Source organism: Pseudophryne corroboree, chromosome 6 (genome assembly GCF_028390025.1).
Source record: "Pseudophryne corroboree isolate aPseCor3 chromosome 6, aPseCor3.hap2, whole genome shotgun sequence".
Classification (NCBI taxonomy): Eukaryota; Metazoa; Chordata; class Amphibia; order Anura; family Myobatrachidae; genus Pseudophryne; species Pseudophryne corroboree.
Genome location: NC_086449.1, coordinates 204,741,080 through 204,761,429, shown reverse-complemented (window position 1 = coordinate 204,761,429; position 20,350 = coordinate 204,741,080). Strand labels below are relative to the sequence as shown.

At 47.2% G+C, this 20,350-nt stretch overlaps 1 protein-coding gene across 1 annotated transcript in view; it reads left to right on the top strand.

The window, feature by feature from the left end:
• LRRK1 (leucine rich repeat kinase 1) overlaps nucleotides 1–20,350 on the top strand; it is a 244,638-nt gene that overhangs the window by 87,047 nt on the left and 137,241 nt on the right. The window contains exons 3-4 of the mRNA XM_063925660.1: nucleotides 16,223–16,386; nucleotides 17,564–17,735. Coding sequence (XP_063781730.1) covers nucleotides 16,223–16,386; nucleotides 17,564–17,735 — 336 coding nt within the window. The remainder of the gene's footprint in view (nucleotides 1–16,222; nucleotides 16,387–17,563; nucleotides 17,736–20,350) is intronic.

The following is a 20,350-nucleotide window of genomic DNA, read 5'->3' as shown; positions in this document are numbered from 1 at the left end:
CATATATGTCTGTAAACATTTTGGATTAAAAAAGGTCATCCTTTTTATGTGAAAGGTTTAATTTTTATTTTTAAAATGTTAGTATTTTGTATACAGTATTTAAGATGTTTTGTGCCTGGAATTGAGCATAAAATGTAATTCTCTTATGTCCTAGAGGATACTGGGGTCCACATTAGTACATGGGGTATAGGGGGCAATTCTGAGTTGATCGCAGCAGGAAATTTGTTAGCAGTTGGGCAAAACCATGTGCACTGCAGGGGAGACAGATATAATATGTGCAGAGAGAGATAGATTTGGGTGAGTTATATTGTTTCTGTGCAGGGTAAATACTGGCTGCTATTTTTACACTGCAATTTAGATTGCAGATTGAACACCCCCCCACCCAAATCTAACTTTCTCTGCACATGTTATATCTGCCTCCCCTGCAGTGCACATGGTTTTGCCCAACTGCTAACAAAATTCCTGCTGCAATCAACTCGGAATTACCCCCATAGACGGGTCCACTAGGAGCCATGGACACTTTAAGAAATTGATAGTGTGGGCTGGCTCCTCCCTCTATGCCCCTCCTACCAGACTCCGTTTACAAAATGTGCCCGGAGGAGCCGGTCAGGCTTGGGAAGCTCCTGAACAGTTTTCTGCATTTATTTTCTATTTTGTTGTTTTCAGGCAGGTCTGGCCGGCACCAGACTGCCTGCTTCTTGGGACTTAGGTGGGGGAACGGCCCAACCTCCCTAGGGTAAATGGTCCTGTTCCCCGCTGACAGGACACTGAGCTCCTGAGGGTCCTATTTGCAAGCCCCACCACGGCGAGCGTACAGACCGGCAGCACGCCGCCACCCCTAACAGAGCCAGAAGAATGAAGAGTGGTGAGTAGGTGGCCGGCGTCCCAGTTAGCGGGTCACCGGCTTTAATGGTGGCACAAGGGTAGAGGCTGCGGCTCCAGGCTTCAGAGGCATACAGGGTGTGTGTTCTGCTGTGAGGGGGGAGCTGAAGCCACAACATCCATATACCCACACTGGCAGCGCTTCTACAGTGGTTTTAACCCACTGTAGGACAGAAATTACCTCAGCCCGTATTTAAAAAAAAATGGGAAGACCGCACGCCATTAAGGGGGTGGGGCTTCACTATGAGCGGATCCAGCAGCTCACCAGCGCCATTTTCCCTCTGCATACAGACAGACTGACAAGGAAGCGCAGCTCCTCCACAAGGACTCCAGAGCACCTCAGCAGTACCAGGGGGTCATAGCAAAGGGGGGGGGGGAGCAATATTTGATGTACTAAACCATATTAAGGCTACTTAGTTTGCGACCCAGCTGAATTTGTACTTTAGCTATAGGGTCGCTGTGTGGCTGGCTCCAATATACTCTGTGGTCCTAATTCTGTCAGCAGTTGGGAAAAACTATGTACACTGCAGGGGGGACAGATATAACATGTGCAGGGGGAGTTAGATTTGGGTGGGGTGTATTCAAACTGAAATCTAAATTGCAGTGTAAAAATAAAGCAGCCAGTATTTACTCTGCACAGAAACAATATAACCCACCCAAATCTAACTCTCTCTGCACATGTTATATCCTGACAAGAAGTTTCAGGTCCTAAAATGGTTACTCACCTCCTTCCCGTTCCCTCAGGATGATAGGAAAAAATGGGAAAACCCACCGATTGTTGACGCATCGGTTTCTAGGCTGTCACGTAAGATGTTACCTGTTACCTGTTCCTGGGGCAGCTTCCTTGAAGGATGCTGTAGACTGCAAGATTGAGACCACTCTCAAATATCTGTACACAGCTGTGGGGGTGGCCCAGAGACCCACTATAGCTTGTGCATGGATCTCTAGGGCCATTGCTAAATGGTCGGGTAATCTAATTGACGGGTTAGAGTCCTTATCCAGGGGGGAGATGGTTTTACTCCTACAGCATATACAGGATTCTCCTAACTGTATGGTGGAGGCCATAAAGGAAATTGGTTTACTCAATGCACGCACCACTGCCATGGCAGTGTCGGCACACAGGAGCTTGTGGCTACACCAGTGGACTGCGGACGCGGATTCCAGGAAGGGCGTGGAAAGCCTACCTTTCACAGGTGAAGCCCTCTTTGGAGATGAACTGGATACGTGGATATCCAAGGCTACGGCGGGTAGGTCTTGACAATGCTAAATTCCTTTGTCGTATAAACAACCCTTTATGAAGCTAAGAACACTGTACGCTGTTTACTTAAGAAGTACCGTAATGGTACGCTATCTGCGTAGCGATCGCTCAGCCGTAGGCGAGACGCTCAAGCGTCACGTTCGCTTACGGCCCAGTGATCACAAGACACGTTATTGGTTATGTCTAGGGGAATGATTCGCTATGGCGTAGCTTACGCTCGAGACCACGAGGAGGTCACCAGCGATGCAGACGCTCACAACACTATACCTTTATGATAAAACCTTATACCAATGAAATACACTGAATACCTTAATGTGAGTACAGGGTGTAGGTGCAACCTTGTGTAACCTGACTATCTACAAAGCTGCTTGAGCGTCACCGACGCTCAAGTGAACACTTATCACTATAGAAAATATACAGATACTGGTTTAGGTTCCAAGGCCTATTAACTGTATTATATCTAATATACTTGTAAAAGGGGATAACAGTACAAATGATACACTACAATATAACAGAGACTTCCTAACCACAGAACTAAACAATAAATACAAAAAGACAATACTACACTGACCTAAATGCAATACAATACAATACTATCTAATACAATACAATACTAGCCTAGTCTAGGGGAGATATGAGAGAACAGAACAGAGAGAGAGAGAGAGAGAGAGAGATGAGATGAGAGAAATTGGCTCACAGAAAGACAATGATTACGGAGAGAAACTTACGCACAAAGGGTATGATCGCCTGCGCCTCGATATCCAGCTCCCGGCTATCAGCAGATAACCGTTGATGAGAGAGTGAGAGCTGGATGTGGTCGGCCTGCCTATTTATGCCCCACACACAATGCAATCTCCTGGTCCTACAATCCCATTGTCCATTGGCCGAAGGAATTCGGCCCTGTATCATAACAAAAGGTCATAGGGTGATTCATACAGGTGGGCTGTGACGATTTCCAACAGCTCAGGTGGGTGGGAAACTGGGTTTCCCGCCGCATACCTGAGTATGTGTAATTAATAGAAATGGACATAAACTTCTTATGTCCATAACTATTCGCACGAGCGATTAATACGCTCCAAACCAACACCGGAATATTGCTAATTAAATACTCTTCCGATGGGTACCAAACACTGCTGTATGATTCCTGTTAGACCCTTCGTACGATATAAAGAGGGATTCCTCAGCTCTGGGACATTGTATTTTAACCAAACTTTCAGAATCTATCAAAGGGACCATGATCTATGAACTACATTAATTGTGAACATTTGTAACGAATGAGTCGCACGCTACGACTACATAAACTCTACCGTAAATACGCATACCGCGCCTGCGAGTGCACGTTATTGCGGGTATGCGAATCCACGGGAGAGCGCATGCACGCGCAGCGCGGACCAGTGTGCGGTGCAAATATGGCAACGTGCATTGAGACATTTTTCTGACTTTGACAGTCTACATACCTTCCTTCCGCAGCTTCCCCGGCTAGAAAATCCTACACTGTTCCAACTCTACAGTCCTTTCGGACAGCAAAGTTTAAAAATAAGACCAAAGTTTCTTCTGCGGCCTTCAAAGGCAATAGAGGTAATCCCAGAAAACCAGCAACTGCTGGTTCACAGGAACAGAACCCCGGTTCTGCTTGCTCTAAGCCTTCGGCATGACGGTGGACCGCACTGCCTGGAAGACAGGCAGGTGGGAGGCCGTTTGAGATTTTTCAGTCACATATGGGCAACGTCATGCCAGGATCCCTGGGTCAAAGATCTTATAGCCCAGGGTTACAGACTGGAGTTTCTGGAACTCCCACCTCACAGATTCTTCAAATCAGGCTTACCAGCTTCTCAAGAACCAAGTATAACTTTACTGGAAGCAATTCAGAAACTGGTACAGACTCAGGTCATTGTTCCAGTACCACTTCAGCTGAAAAACCAGGGTTATTATTCCAACCTGTTTGTAGTTCCGAAACCGGACGGTTCGGTAAGGCCCATTTTAAACCTCAAGTCATTGAACCTATACTTACGGGTGTTCAAGTTCAAGATGGAGTCTCTGAGAGTGGTGATCTCAATTCTGGAGGAGGGAATTCTTGGTGTCCTGGATATCAAGGATGCGTACCTTCATATTCCGATTTGGCCGCCTCATCAGGCTTATCTATGGTTTGCATTACAGGACCGTCACTACCAGTTTCAGGCCCTGCCATTTGGCCTATCTACAGCACCGAGGATGTTCACCAAGGTAATGGCAGGGATGATATTTCTCCTCCGCAAACAGGGAGTGTACATAATACTATACCTGGATGATCTGCTGATAAAAGCACCATCCAGGAAGAGGTTGTTTGTCAACATTGCCCTCTCAACCTGACTCCTCCAGGATCACGGGTGGATTTTAAACCTACAAAAATTTCATCTGGAACCAACACGGAGGCTTATTTTCCTGGGAATGATATTGGATACTGAGGGACAGAAGGTATTCCTTCCGTTGGAAAAAGTATTGGTAATCCAGTCAATGGTGCGGGATGTTCTAAGACAATCCCGGGCATCGGTGCATCTATGCATTCGCCTTATGGGGAAGATGGTAGCTGCTTACGAGGCGCTGCAGTACGGAAAGTTTCATGCAAGACCCTTCCAGCTGGATCTGCTGGACAAATGGTCCGGATCGCATCTTCACATCCACCAGAGGATATGTCTGTCGCCAAAAGCCAGGATTTCTCTTCTGTGGTGGCTTCAGACTTCTCACCTGACCGAGGGCCGAAGGTTCGGGATTCAAAATTGGATTCTGCTTACCACAGATGCAAGCCTCAGAGGTTGGGGAGCAGTCACCCAAGGGGAATAGTTCCAAGGAAAATGGTCAAGTCAGGAAGCCATTCTTCCAAATCAACATTCTGGAACTAAGGGCTATATACAACGCCCTTCTACAGGCATCACATCTTCTTCAAGATCAAGCCATTCAGGTTCAGTCGAACAATGTGACGGCAGTAACGTACATAAACCGACAAGGCGAATGAAGAGCAGGACAGCAATGTCGGAGGTAACAATGATTCTCTTCTGGGCAGAAAGACACGCTGTGGCATTGTCCGCGATCTTCATTCCGGGAGCAGCCAACTGGGAAGCAGACTTCCTCAGCAGACACGACCTCCACCCAGGAGACTGGGGCCTTCACCCGGAGGTGTTCGGGTGCTTGACACATCGGTGGGGAATGCCACAAATCGACATAATGGCCTCTCGTCTCAACAAGAAGCTCAAGCGGTATTGTTCCAGATCGAGGGACCCGCAAGCAGTGGCGGTGGACGCTCTGGTGACTCCATGGGTCTACCAGATGGTGTACGTGTTTCCACCACTCCCATTGATCCCAAAGAGTCTCAAAAGTATAAAAAGAGAAAAGGTTCAAGCAATTCTCATTGTTCCGGACTGGCCAAGAAGGGCCTGGTATGCGGATCTACTGGAGATGCTCCTAGAGGACCCGTGGCCTCTTGCTCTTCATGAGGACCTTCTCCAACAGGGGCCATTCGTCTATCAAGACTTACCACGGCTACGTTTGATGGCATGGAGGTTGAGCGTCAAATTCTAGCACGGAAAGGGATCCCGGATAGGGTTATTCCAACCCTGATCCAAGCCAGAAAGGGGGTCTAAACATTACCACCGTATTTAAAAAAAAAAAAAAATATGTCTCTTGGTGAGAGTACAGGAAATTTCCTGTGGTGGAATTTCAAGTGGGATGTTTTCTCCTTTTTCTGCAGTCCGTTGTGGATGTGGACCTACGTTTGAACTCCATAAAAGTCCAGATTTCGGCCTTATCCATTTTCTTCCAGAAACAATTGGCTTCTCTCCCTGAGGTTCAGACATTTTTGAAGGGGGTTCTGCACATCCAACCGCCCTTTGTGCCTCCAAAGGCACCTTGGCATCTCAACGTGGTGTTGCAGTTCCTGCAATTGGAATTGTTTGAGCCTTTACAGGATGTTGACGTCAAGTTTCTTACGTGGAAGGCCGTCACGCTGTTGGCCTTGGCTTCAGCAAGGCGTATGTCGGAGCTGGGGGCGTTGTCTCACAAAAACCCCTATTTGATTTTTCATGAAGATAGGGCTGAACGCAGAACTCGTCAGCAATTTCTTCCTAAAGTGGTGCTTGCGTTTCTTATCATCCAGCCTATTGTGGTTCCGGTGGTTACCGACACCTCTGCTACTTCAAAGTCCTTGGATGTTGTGAGGGCTTTCAAGATCTATGTGAAGAGGATATCTTGTCACAGAAAATCTGACTCGCTGTCTATTCTCTATGATCCCAATAAAGGGGGTAATTCAGAGTTGATCGCAGCAGTAAATTTGTTAGCAGTTGGGAAAAATAATGTGCACTGCAGTGGGGGCAGATATAACATATGCAGAGAGAGTTAGATTTGGGTGGGGTGTGTTCAATCTGAAATCTAAATTGCAGTGTAAAAATAAAGCAGCCAGTATTTAACCTGCACGGAAACAATATAACCCATCCAAATCTAACTCTCTCTGCATGCACATGTTATATCGGGTGTGGTTCATCAAATCGACAGTATCTAGGTCGACAATGTTTAGGTCGACAGTCACTAGGTCGACATGGATGGAAGGTCGACAGGGTTTCTAGGTCGACATGTGCTATGTCGACAGGTCTAAAGGTCGACATGATGATTTTTTTTTTTGTGTCGTTTTCTTCGTAGAGTGACCGGGATCCCAAATTAGTGCACCGCGTCCCCTCGCATGGCTCGCTTCGCTCACCATGCTTCGGGCATGGTGCCTTCGCTCCGCTACCGCTTCGCTCGGCACAGATTACCGTTCCAATCGTAGTCCACGTGGATCGTTGAGTATGAAAAATTCAAAAAAAGAAAAAAAATGTGAAAAACTCATGTCGACCTTTAGACCTGTCGACCTAGCACATGTCGACCTAGAAACCCTGTCGACCTTCCATCCATGTCGACCTAGTGACTGTCGACCTAAACATTGTCGACCTAAACATTGTCGACCTAGATACTGTCGATCTTCAGACCGGATCCCGTCATATCTGCCCCCCCCCCCCCCCCCCTGCAGTGCACAGGGCCGTCTTAACAGCAGTGTGGGCCCCTGGGCACAGCAATACACTGGGGCCCCTACCCATACTCCATGGGTGGGGGTGCTATCAGCGGCAGCTTTGATGTCCCGCAGGCGGTCAGGGGTGTTCTATCTTCTGCTCAGCATGTAGGACCTGGAGCAGTAGTTTCTGCTAATTACTCCTTTACTGCACAGATGGGGCGGGAGGGAGAACACTAACCTGTAGAAGGGGGCATTGGGCTGAATGAAGGGGCCCTGGTACATGACTTCCAGGTTGGTATGGGGTGTTTAATACGTAAGGGAGGGGTCGATAGTGGAGTGGGCTTAATTTTCATCATTTTTCAGGGGTCTGGGCAGCTTGCTTGACTGCAGATATCTCAAGTTCATGGAAAAATATTTCTTAGCTTTGCATGGGATAAAAAATTAGAGTGTCTCACCTGTCAGGAGGTACTGGGGTCACCTTTCAGGAGGTACTGGGAACACCTTTCAGGAGGTACTGGGAACACCTTTCAGGAGGTACTGGGGACATCTGTCAGGAGGTACTGGGGTCACTTTCAGGAGGTACTGGGGACACCTTTCAGGAGGTACTGGGGACACCTTTCAGGAGGTACTGGGGACTTGGGGATCAGAGCTCAGGAGCCAGAGCAATCCACCAACAAAAATATAAATCTGCATATTAGGTGTGTGGAGCTGGAGCAGGGACCAGCTGCTGAAAGGCTGATATCTCTGGTCCTGGGCATAGTAGAGACAAGCTGCCAGTGTCCACTGAAAGAAGAGAGTCACAGCTTTTGGAGTATACCCTCAGAACTACTCTAATAGGCCCTACACACTGGCCGATTTTTTAAAAGATATGAACGATCTCGTTCATAAATGAACGAGAACTCGTTCATATCTTTCAGTGTGGAGGATCCTGCGATGAACGATGCGCGGCCCCGCGCTCGTTAATCGCTGGTCTCCCGTCGGCTGTGCATGCAGGCCAATATGGACGATCTCGTCCATATTTGCCTGCACTTCAATGCAGCCGGGTGACGGGGGGAGTGAAGAAACTTCACTCCCCCCGTCACTGCCCCCCCCCCCCGCCGCCGGGTCGCTCGTCGGCCGTATCCGCCGTCGGCAGCTCGGCGGCGGATCGCCGGGTGTGTAGGGCCCCTTAGTCATACAAGCCCGAGATATCTGGCTGGGAAGAGCAATTAACAGGCTTGGATGGGGACCACTGCTTTGAAGTCGGATATCTCTGGTTCCCTAGGGCCGATTTTCAAAAATCTGGTACCCCTGGAAAGAGGGGACCCTCAGCTATCAGCCTATGGCCCTTATACTCCTGGGGCCCTTGGGCAAGAGCCCATTGAGCCCATACGAAAAGACGGCCCTGGCAGTGCACATGGTTTTGCCCAACTGCTAACAAATTTGCTGCTGCGATCAACTCTGAATTACCCCCAAAATTGGGTGTTCTGCTTCAAAGCAGACAATTGCACGCTGGATTAGGCTTACTATCCAGCATGCTTATTCCACGGCAGGTTTGCAGTGTCCAAAATCTGTACAGGCCTACTCTACTAGATCGGTGGGTTCTTTCTGGGCGGCTGCCTAGCGTGTCTTGGTTTACAGCTCTGCTGAGCAGCTACTTGGTCAGGTTCGAACACGTTTGCTAAGTTCTACAAGTTTGATACTTTTGTCCTCCGATTACCTTCAGTTTGGTCAATCAGTTCTGCAGGAACCTCAGCACTCTCCCACCCGGTTTGGGAGCTTTGGTACATCCCCATGGTACTAATGTGGACCCCAGTATCCTCTAGGACATAAGAGAAAATAGGATTTTAATTACCTACTGGTAAATCCTTTTCTCGTAGTCCGTAGAGGATACTGGGCGCCCGCCCGGTGCTTTGTTTCTTCCTGCACTGTTACTTGGTTAAGTATTGTTGGTTCAGCGGTTGCTGTTCCTGGTTTAAAGTTTGGTTAGCTTGGCTCTCCTCTAGTTTGTGTGTGCTGGTTCTGAATCTCACCACTATCCTTTTATATCCTTCTCTCAAAGTATGTCTGTCTTCTCGGGTACAGTTTCCTAGACTGAGTCTGGTAGGAGGGTCATAGAGGGAGGATCCAGCCCACACTATCAATTTCTTAAAGTGCCCATGGCTCCTAGTGGACCCGTCTATACCCCATGGTACTAATGTGGACCCCAGTATCCTCTACGGACTACGAGAAAAGGATTTACCGGTCGGTAACTAAAATCCTATTTCTCTAACGTCCTAGTGGATGCTGGGACTCCGTCAGGACCATGGGGAATAGTGGGCTCCGCAGGAGACGGCACATCTAAATAAAGCTTTTAGGATCACATGGTGCGTACTGGCTCCTCCCCCTATGACCCTCCTCCAAGCCTCTGTTAGGTTTTTGTGCCCGTCCGAGAAGGGTGCAATCTAGGTGGCTCTCCTAAAGAGCTGCTTAGAAAAAGTTTTTTTAGGTTTAAATCTCAGTGAATCCTGCTGGCAACAGGATCACTGCATCGAGGGACTTAGGGGAGAGATTTCCAACTCACCTGCGTGCAGGATGGATTGGAGTCTTAGGCTACTGGACACTTAGCTCCAGAGGGAGTCGGAACACAGGTCTTCCTGGGGTTCGTCCCGGAGCCGCGCCGCCAATCCCCCTTACAGACGCTGAAGACGGAGGTCCGGAAAGCAGGCGGCAGAAGACTCCTCAGTCTTCATGAAGGTAGCGCACAGCACTGCAGCTGTGCGCCATTGTTGCTACACGTCTCACTGATTCAGTCACGGAGGGTGCAGGGCGCTGCTGGGGGCGCCCTGGGCAGCAATATTAAATACCTTTAGTGGCAAAATAAATACATCACATATAGCCATTAAGGCTATATGTATGTATTTAACCCAGGCCAGTTTTCTTAAAACCCGGGAGAAAAGCCCGCCGAAAAAGGGGCGGAGCTTATTCTCCTCAGCACTCAGCGCCATTTTCCTGCTCAGCTCCGCTGGTGAGGAAGGCTCCCAGGACTCTCCCCTGCACTGCACTACAGAAACAGGGTAACAAAGAGAAGGGGGGCATAATTTGGCGATATTGATATATTAAAAGCGCTTATATCAAAAACAACACCTTCTAGGGTTGTTTATATACATTTATAGCGTTTTTGGTGTGTGCTGGCAAACTCTCCCTCTGTCTCCCCAAAGGGCTAAGAGGGTCCTGTCTTCGATTAGAGCATTCCCTGTGTGGCTGCTGTGTGTCGGTACGTGTGTGTCGACATGTATGAGGACGATGTTGGTGTGGAGGCAGAGCAATTGCCGGTAATGGTGATGTCACCCCCTAGGGAGTCGACACCGGAATGGATGGCTTTAGTTATGGAATTACGTGATAATGTTAGCACATTACAAAAGTCAGTTGACGAAATGAGACGGCCGGAAAACCAGTTAGTACCGGCTCAGGCGTCTCAGACACCGTCAGGGGCTGTAAAACGTCCCTTACCTCAGTCAGTCGACACGGGTACCGACACAGATGAATCTAGTGTCGACGGTGAAGAAACAAACGTATTTTCCAATAGGGCCACACGTTATATGATCACGGCAATGAAGGAGGCTTTGCAGATCTCTGATACTGCTGGTACCTCAAAAAGGGGTATTATGTGGGGGGTGAAAAAACTACCTGTAGCTTTTCCAGAATCAGAGGAATTAAATGACGTGTGTGACGAAGCGTGGGTTAACCCAGATAGAAAACTGCTAATTTCCAAGAAGTTATTGGCATTATACCCTTTCCCACCAGAGGTTAGGGCGCGCTGGGAAACACCCCCTAGGGTGGATAAGGCGCTCACACGTTTATCAAAGCAAGTGGCGTTGCCGTCTCCTGATACGGCCGCCCTCAAGGATCCAGCAGATAGGAGGCTGGAAACTACACTGAAGAGTATATACACACATACTGGTGTTATACTGCGACCGGCAGTAGCCTCAGCCTGGATGTGCAGTGCTGGGGTAGTGTGGTTGGATTCTCTGACTGAAAATATTGATACCCTGGATAGGGACAGTATTTTATTGACTCTAGAGCAATTAAAGGATGCTTTTCTTTATAGGCGAGATGCTCAGAGGGATATTTGTACTCTAGCATCAAGAGTAAGCGCGATGTCCATATCTGCCAGAAGAAGTTTATGGACGCGACAGTGGTCAGGTGATGCGGATTCCAAAAGGCATATGGAAGTATTGCCATATAAAGGAGAGGAATTATTTGGGGTCGGTCTTTCGGACCTGGTGGCCACGGCAACTGCCGGCAAATCCACTTTTTTACCTCAGACCCCCTCCCAACAGAAAAAGACACCGTCTTTTCAGCCGCAGTCCTTTCGCTCCTATAAAAACAAGCGACCAAAAGGACAGTCTTATCTGCCGCGAGGCAGAGGAAAGGGTAAGAGAGGGCAGCAAGCAGCCCCTGCCCAGGACCAGAAGCCCGCCCCGGGTTCTACAAAGCCATCAGCATGACGCTGGGGCTTTACAAGCGGACTCAGGAGCGGTGGGGGGTCGACTCAAGATTTTCAGCAATCAGTGGGCTCGCTCACAAGTGGACCCGTGGATCCTGCAGATAATATCTCAGGGTTACATGTTGGAGTTCGAAAGGTCTCCCCCTCGCCGGTTCCTAAAGTCTGCTTTACCAACGTCTCCCTCAGAAAGGACGTCGGTTTTGGAAGCCATTCACAAGCTGTATTCTCAGCAGGTGATAGTCAAGGTACCCCTCCTACAACAGGGAAAGGGGTATTATTCCACACTATTTGTGGTACCGAAGCCGGACGGTTCGGTAAGACCTATTCTAAACCTGAAATCCTTGAACCTGTACATACAGAAATTCAAGTTCAAGATGGAGTCACTCAGAGCAGTGATAGCGAATCTGGAAGAAGGGGACTTCATGGTGTCCCTGGACATAAAAGATGCTTATCTGCATGTCCCAATTTACCCCTCACACCAAGGGTATCTCAGGTTCGTGATACAAGACTGTCATTATCAGTTTCAAACGCTGCCGTTTGGTTTGTCCACGGCCCCTCGGGTCTTTACCAAGGTAATGACCGAAATGATGGTTCTTCTACGAAGAAAAGGCGTATTAATTATCCCTTACTTGGACGATCTCCTGATAACGGCAAAGTCCAGAGAACAGCTGGAAGTCGGTGTAGCACTAACCCAGGTAGTGCTTCAGCAACACGGGTGGATTCTGAATCTTCCAAAATCTCAATTGACCCCGACAACTCGTCTGCTGTTCCTGGGAATGATTCTGGACACGGTTCAGAAAAAGGTGTTTCTCCCGGAGGAGAAAGCAAGGGAGTTATCCGAACTTGTCAGGAACCTCCTAAAACCAGGAACTGTGTCAGTACATCAATGCACAAGAGTCCTGGGAAAGATGGTGGCTTCTTACGAAGCGATTCCATTCGGCAGATTCCATGCACCGACATTTCAGTGGGATCTGCTGGACAAATGGTCCGGATCGCATCTGCACATGCATCAGCGGATAACACTGTCACCAAGAACAAGGTTGTCTCTCCTGTGGTGGTTGCAGAGTGCCCATCTGTTAGAGGGCCGCAGATTCGGCATACAGGACTGGGTCCTGGTGACTACGGATGCCAGCCTACGAGGCTGGGGAGCAGTCACACAGGGAAGAAACTTCCAGGGCGTGTGGTCAAACCTGGAGACGTCCCTTCACATAAATATACTGGAGCTAAGAGCGATCTACAATGCTCTAAGCCTGGCAAAATCGCTGCTTCAGGGTCAGCCGGTGTTGATCCAGTCGGACAACATCACGGCAGTCGCCCACGTAAACCGACAAGGCGGCACGAGAAGCAGAAGAGCAATGACAGAAGCTGCAAGGATTCTGCGCTGGGCGGAGAATCATGTCATAGCACTGTCAGCAGTGTTCATCCCGGGAGTGGACAACTGGGAAGCAGACTTCCTCAGCAGACACGACCTTCACCCGGGAGAGTGGGGACTTCATCCAGAAGTCTTCCACATGATTGTGAACCGTTGGGAAAGACCAAAGGTGGACATGATGGCGTCTCGCCTCAACAAAAAATTGGACAGATATTGCGCCAGGTCAAGAGACCCTCAGGCAATAGCTGTGGACGCTCTGGTAACACCGTGGGTGTACCAGTCAGTGTATGTGTTCCCTCCTCTGCCTCTCATACCAAAGGTACTGAGAATTATACGGAAAAGAGGAGTAAGAACAATACTGGTGGCTCCGGACTGGCCAAGAAGAACTTGGTATCCGGAACTTCAAGAGATGCTCACGGAGGATCCATGGCCTCTACCTCTAAGAAGGGATCTGCTTCAGCAGGGACCTTGTATGTTCCAAGACTTACCGCGTCTGCGTTTGACGGCATGGCGGTTGAACGCCGGATTCTAAAAGAAAAGGGCATTCCAGAGGAAGTTATTCCTACCTTGATTAAGGCTAGAAAGGAAGTGACTGTACAACATTATCACCGCATTTGGCGAAAATATGTTGCGTGGTGTGAGGCCAAGAAGGCTCCAACGGAAGAATTTCAATTGGGTCGATTCTTACATTTCCTGCAAGCAGGATTGTCTATGGGCCTAAAATTGGGGTCCATTAAAGTTCAAATTTCGGCCTTATCAATCTTCTTCCAGAAGGAATTGGCATCAGTGCCTGAAGTACAAACTTTTGTCAAAGGTGTACTACATATACAACCCCCAATAGTGCCTCCAGTGGCACCGTGGGATTTGAACGTAGTTTTGAATTTTCTCAAATCTCATTGGTTTGAGCCTCTAAAATCGGTAGATTTAAAATACCTTACATGGAAGGTAACCATGCTATTGGCCCTGGCTTCAGCCAGGAGAGTTTCAGAGTTGGCGGCTTTATCATACAAAAGCCCATATCTGATTTTCCATTCGGACAGGGCAGAACTGCGGACACGTCCTCATTTTCTCCCTAAGGTGGTTTCGGCTTTTCACTTGAACCAGCCTATTGTGGTGCCTGCGGCTACTAGCGACTTGGAGGACTCCAAGTTACTGGACGTTGTCAGAGCATTAAAAATATATATTTCAAGGACAGCTGGAGTCAGAAAATCTGACTCGTTGTTTATATTGTATGCACCCAACAAGATGGGTGCTCCTGCGTCTAAACAGACGATTGCACGTTGGATCTGTAGCACAATCCAACTTGCACATTCTGTGGCAGGCCTGCCACAGCCTAAATCTGTAAAGGCCCACTCCACAAGGAAAGTGGGCTCATCTTGGGCGGCTGCCCGAGGGGTCTCGGCATTACAACTTTGCCGAGCAGCTACGTGGTCAGGGGAGAACACGTTTGTAAAATTTTACAAATTTGATACTCTGGCTAAGGAGGACCTGGAGTTCTCTCATTCGGTGCTGCAGAGTCATCCGCACTCTCCCGCCCGTTTGGGAGCTTTGGTATAATCCCCATGGTCCTGACGGAGTCCCAGCATCCACTAGGACGTTAGAGAAAATAAGAATTTACTTACCGATAATTCTATTTCTCATAGTCCGTAGTGGATGCTGGGCGCCCATCCCAAGTGCGGATTGTCTGCAATACTTGTACATAGTTATTGTTACAAAGATCGGGTTATTACTATTGTTGTGAGCCATCTTTTCAGAGGCTACTTCGTTTTTTGTTATCATACTGTTAACTGGATTCAGATCACAAGTTGTACGGTGTGATTGGTGTGGCTGGTATGAGTCTTACCCGGGATTCAAGATCCTTCCTTATTGTGTACGCTCGTCCGGGCACAGTACCTAACTGAGCCTTGGAGGAGGGTCATAGGGGGAGGAGCCAGTACGCACCATGTGATCCTAAAAGCTTTATTTAGATGTGCCCTGTCTCCTGCGGAGCCCGCTATTCCCCATGGTCCTGACGGAGTCCCAGCATCCACTACGGACTATGAGAAATAGAATTATCGGTAAGTAAATTCTTATTTTTCTTTACAGGAAGGGCATATTGTTATGTAACTGTAACTCTTTACTTGTAGATTATTATGATTTTGTAGGTATTTGTGACGTTTTTATGTAACATGTAAGTTGTCAGAATGACAGCTGAGAACTCCCACTGGATGATTGTCTTTATCTTACTAAAAAGTTGCCAGGATGTTTAGACACAAAGAGGTACATTTACTAAGATGGGAGCTCTATTTAAGATGGGATGTTGCCCATAGCAACCAAACAGATTCCTGGTATTATCTTCTAGAAGGTGCCAGATAAATGAGAAGTAGAATCTGATTGGTTGCTATGGGCAACATCCCATCTTAAATAGAACTCCCATCTTAGTAAATTTACCCCAAAATGTTAACTTTTGTCTATGCTGGAGACATTTGTGGTAAAAAGTAGAAAACTTATACATCAAAGTTCTATTTGTAGAGTTTGTTCTCAGACTTAATTGTAGGTTATCACTGGAATTCTGTCACGCTGTAAATTTATGTTTGGCAACTTTAATTGGCCAACTCAGTATGTATGGATTACAAAGGTTTCTGAAGAAAGAGTACCTAAATGACTGTAAAGAAAGAGTAACCAAGTGTGTAACATTCTAAACACAAAACCTATCTTGCAACAGTATTGATACTAGTAACTAAACAGATCCATATAAGATGACCATTTACCCCCACGCCCCCCCAAATAAATAAATAAATACGAAAACAGCAAAATACTAGGAGTTCCCTTGGAATGCTACTATTGTAGGAATAATAAATGGTATTTCCAAAGTGTATTGATAAAACAAACGTACACTTTCAGAAATTAAATTAAAATACACAACAAAGATTTTTCATCTTTTTCATCACAAATGCATTGCTGCTAAGCTATAACAGTAAATATATGTGATCATATGCAGGTCCTTATTGGGTGCAGAATGCTAGGCCTACTGTAAAGACTAGTGCCTGTGGACCAGCTATTAGGGATAAGCCAGTAGGTGTCCCATGGTTGTATCCATTAGCATTACAGTGCATCTCTACTGTAACCAAGCATTCACACTGATATCTAGGTGTATATAATGGTTATACCCTAATGATTACTATTGTGAAGTTTATTGTATTTGTGGTAAACTTGTATGATAAGTTCTCCCTATGTCCTGGTTAGGATCCACAGGTATGGGAAACAAGCAGGCCATGCCCGGGGAACTTGTGGTGAATCAAACCCCAGTGATAGCAGAGATCCAGGCCGCATATTGTGAGGGGGAAAGAGACCGAGCGCCTGATCTGGTGAAGGCCGCCTGTGAGGAAAATCTTCCACGGCACGAAAAGGTACGGTGGCCTGCATGAGCCCTTCCAAGCTGCTACACAAGATATATTGGCATATACAAATTCAACTTCACTTTTAAAAATATTTTTTTTCCATTTGTTAAATATATCTTCTTAACTCACACAAGCACAGTCTACCGATCCTGATTTGGTTCTCCCAATCATTTAGTGACATACCTTTTGCTCCATAAGAAGGTGTGTGTGTGTTGGGAGGATGGGGGGGGCGGCTAAGGCTCTGCAGTGACCAAACAAAGTGTAGGACTGGTTGGATAAAACTGTCTACATGTGATCAGTTTACTCTGAATTGCAATAGTCTTGGTCATTATAGAGCTGTGCACTTTTGTGGCTGGTGCAGTTAAAAAAAAGATGCTGTGCCCACAGGAAAATAATCTGATCTCTAATTTAGAGCACGGTGTTGAAATGAAATGCAGCAATGAGACCCACCGCGGATCAGAGTGTGATATGTAAATAAAAGGTTATAAGACGGATATATGGGGTACTATATCAGGCAGTGAAAAGGGCAGATACAACAAGTGGAGATATTGGCCATAGCAACCAATTAGTTTGTGTCTATCATTTGATAGAATGTACTTGATAAATGCTACCTGAAAGCTGATTGGTTGCCTCTTTTTTCACTGCTTGATACATCAGTCCCATAATCTGTAAAGTGCTCTTCTGAGGAAAAGCTTGCCTTTATTTAAATATATTTCCAACATAGATGGACATGTTATATTCCTGGTAGTAGACCCATATATATAGTCTTTTTACTACTGTATCCCCTTGCCTAGCTCTGAGAGTGTGCTAGATACATTTGTTATGAGAGGATACCCAGCTCCTACATATTCCAGTTTTCTTCTATTTGCCAGCACCAATGATTGATGCTTTCATATCCCCCCTCCCCCATTTCCAATAACTGCTTTTATTTTGTGAAAGTGTTCCTTTAAGAACAGTTTATCTTCTGCAGAAATGTCCACCGCACGTCCTTGATGTATACACATCGCTGCCTGTGTGACTTTTTGTTCTGGGAAAATGTGATGTCTGAGCAGGCAGCGGGTGCAATATACTGTAACTAGTAATACTTCTACTGCCCGTGCAGCATGGAGGCTGCATAACTGATATTGTGTTAGCATCCTGATTTGCGGACTATGCCAGTATTGATATAATGTCTCTGTGTGCACAGTATCAGCTCCTGAAACTCACAGCTGCTTATGGGGATGTGCCCTCCGTACGGTATCTGCTTCAAGAGGCTCAGGTGCTCTTACCCACCGAACCCAGCGACGACAATCCAGCTGTTTTGGCCGCTCAGTGTGGCCACGGAGATACTGTTGCATTGTTACTTGATTCCTTGCCAGGTAAAAATGAAATGAAAATGCATTATTGGTGGGTAAAATATACATATCTTTACACAAAAAGACTTTTCTCCATCTCCAACCATAAATATTGAGCATGATGGGACTTTCATGCCCCCAGTTGACGACAACTGTTGATGCTTTTTTGCTGTCTTCTGGATGGCACAATAGTACATAAGGCCTTGTTCACCCCCTATCTGCTGTGGCTGCTCTTTTCATATGCTAAAACCACACAAGTGCATTCATATTTCAGTTTCTGATGGGCTTGTTTGTTCTGAAATGTCGTGTTACAGTTTAGAACGTGGCATGAGCTATTTTTCATGCTTCAGCGCTTGCTGCCAGTAGAATAGATTGTATCCTAGGCACATGGAAATATGTAAAAAATAAAAAAACAAACAAATAAAATGTGCTTAAAGCAGGCAGCTTTTCTTGTATTTTATCCACTTGTCCAGCCCATGTATGAATACATTGACCCATTTTTATCTGCATTATTAACTGATTGGAAAATGATTAATTGTTTTCACAAAGTAGAATATATATCTATTAATATGTATTGACACTTGCCAGCATCAAAGTAAAATGAGTAGTTTGTAAGTAATTATATTATTAATTGGGGGTTAGGAATTAACACAAATTGGGGAAGTTCTCTTTTTAATAAAGGCAGATGTTCAGGAAGGAAGGGCTGAAAATAACCCATTCTTGTAACTAATTCTGGGTTCTTAGTATGAACTGAGATGCTTTGTGATACGTGTGACCTTGTACCTTTGCGTTACATTTGACAGGAAAATAATCTTGAGCACTCTAGTAAATTTAGATAATTAGTAAATAGATAATTCTGCTAAGATGGCACCATATATAGAACAAGCTAATGGCAGATATATTCAGTAAGTTTAAGAAAGAACATTTGTATGTTCTCATCGTATTGTTATATGAGTGACAGTGTTCACGGCCGGTTCTACCCTTGTGGCGCCCCGGGCAAAAATAGGGGCGTGGCTTAATACAGGGGTGTGGTCCGTTACGCCCCCTGTAGAGTTGTGCCCTCATTTGTGCCCCCTGTAGTGTTTTGCTCCCATTTGTGCCCCCTGTAGCGTTTTGCCCCCATTTGTGCCCCCTATAGCGTTTTGCCCCCATTTGTGCCCCCTGTAGAGTAGCGCCGCTTTAATACTTACCATCCCCGCTCCTGATTCCTGACCGCTGCTGACCTCCACCGCGCAGCGCTGCTCCTCGGATCTATGGGAGAGACATCATGACGTCTCTCCCGTAGCACAGCATAGACACTAGAGGTCAATTATGACCTCTAGCGTCTATGTGCCAGTCCCACAGTGCTGTGCGGTGCGCAATGACGTCAGGTCCTCTACACGAAGGGAAACTAGACAGGTAGCGTCTACCCGTCTAGTTTCCTTCACAGCACCGGGGGGCACCGACCAACACTAGCGGATCTTGCCATGGCGCGTCGCCCTCCGGAGTCCCGTGTGCCTGTGGCAAGATCCGCTACTGACAGTGTTACTACTTGGTTGTAGGCAACTATTTACTAATCCTTGGGTGGAGATAAGTGGCTGGAGATAAAGTACCAGCCAATCAGCTCCTGTCATTTTTCCATCCCAGTCTGTGATGTGGCAGTTAGACGCTGATTGGTTGGTGCTTTATCTCCGTCCACTTTATCTCCATTCAAGGCTTATGGTGCCCATACAGTTGTGAGATAATCGGTGCCAACCTTCGATTTCGACCTCATCTGTGAGAGAAATCGAAGGATTGTATGCACATTTTCTCTAACGTCCTAGTGGATGCTGGAAACTCCGTAAGGACCATGGGGAACAGCGGGCTCCGAAGGAGGCTGGGCACTCTAGAAAGATCTTAGACTACCTGGTGTGCACTGGCTCCTCCCACCATGACCCTCCTCCAAGCCTCAGTTAGATTTCGTGCCCGGCCGAGGTTGGATGCACACTAGGGGCTCTCCTGAGCTCTTAGAAAGTTATAGTCTTAGAATTTGTTTTTTTCAGTGAGACCTGCTGGCAACAGGCTCACTGCAGCGAGGGACTAAGGGGAGAAGAAGCGAACTCGCCTGCTTGCAGCCGGATTGGGCTTCTTAGGCTACTGGACACCATTAGCTCCAGAGGGATCGACCGCAGGCCCAGCCTTGATGTTCGGTCCCGGAGCCGCGCCGCCGTCCCCCTTACAGAGCCAGAAGCAGGAAGATGGTCCGGAAAATCGGCGGCATGAAGACGTCCTGTCTTCACCAAGGTAGCGCACAGCACTGCAGCTGTGCGCCATTGCTCCTCATACACACTTCACACTCCGGTCACTGAGGGTGCAGAGCGCTGGGGGGGGGCGCTCTGAGGCAGCAATAAAAACACCTTGGCTGGCTAAAATACCTTAATATATAGCCCCTGGGGCTATATATGAGGTAAATACCCCTGCCAGAATCCCAAAATAAGCGGGAGAATAGGCCGCGAAAAAGGGGCGGAGCCTATCTCCTCAGCACACTGGCGCCATTTTTCCCTCACAGCTCGGCTGGAAGGAAGCTCCCTGGCTCTTCCCTGCATTTCTACAATACAGTAAGAGGGAAAAAGAGAGGGGGGGCACTAAATTGGCATTGTATACAGTATAAGCAGCTATTA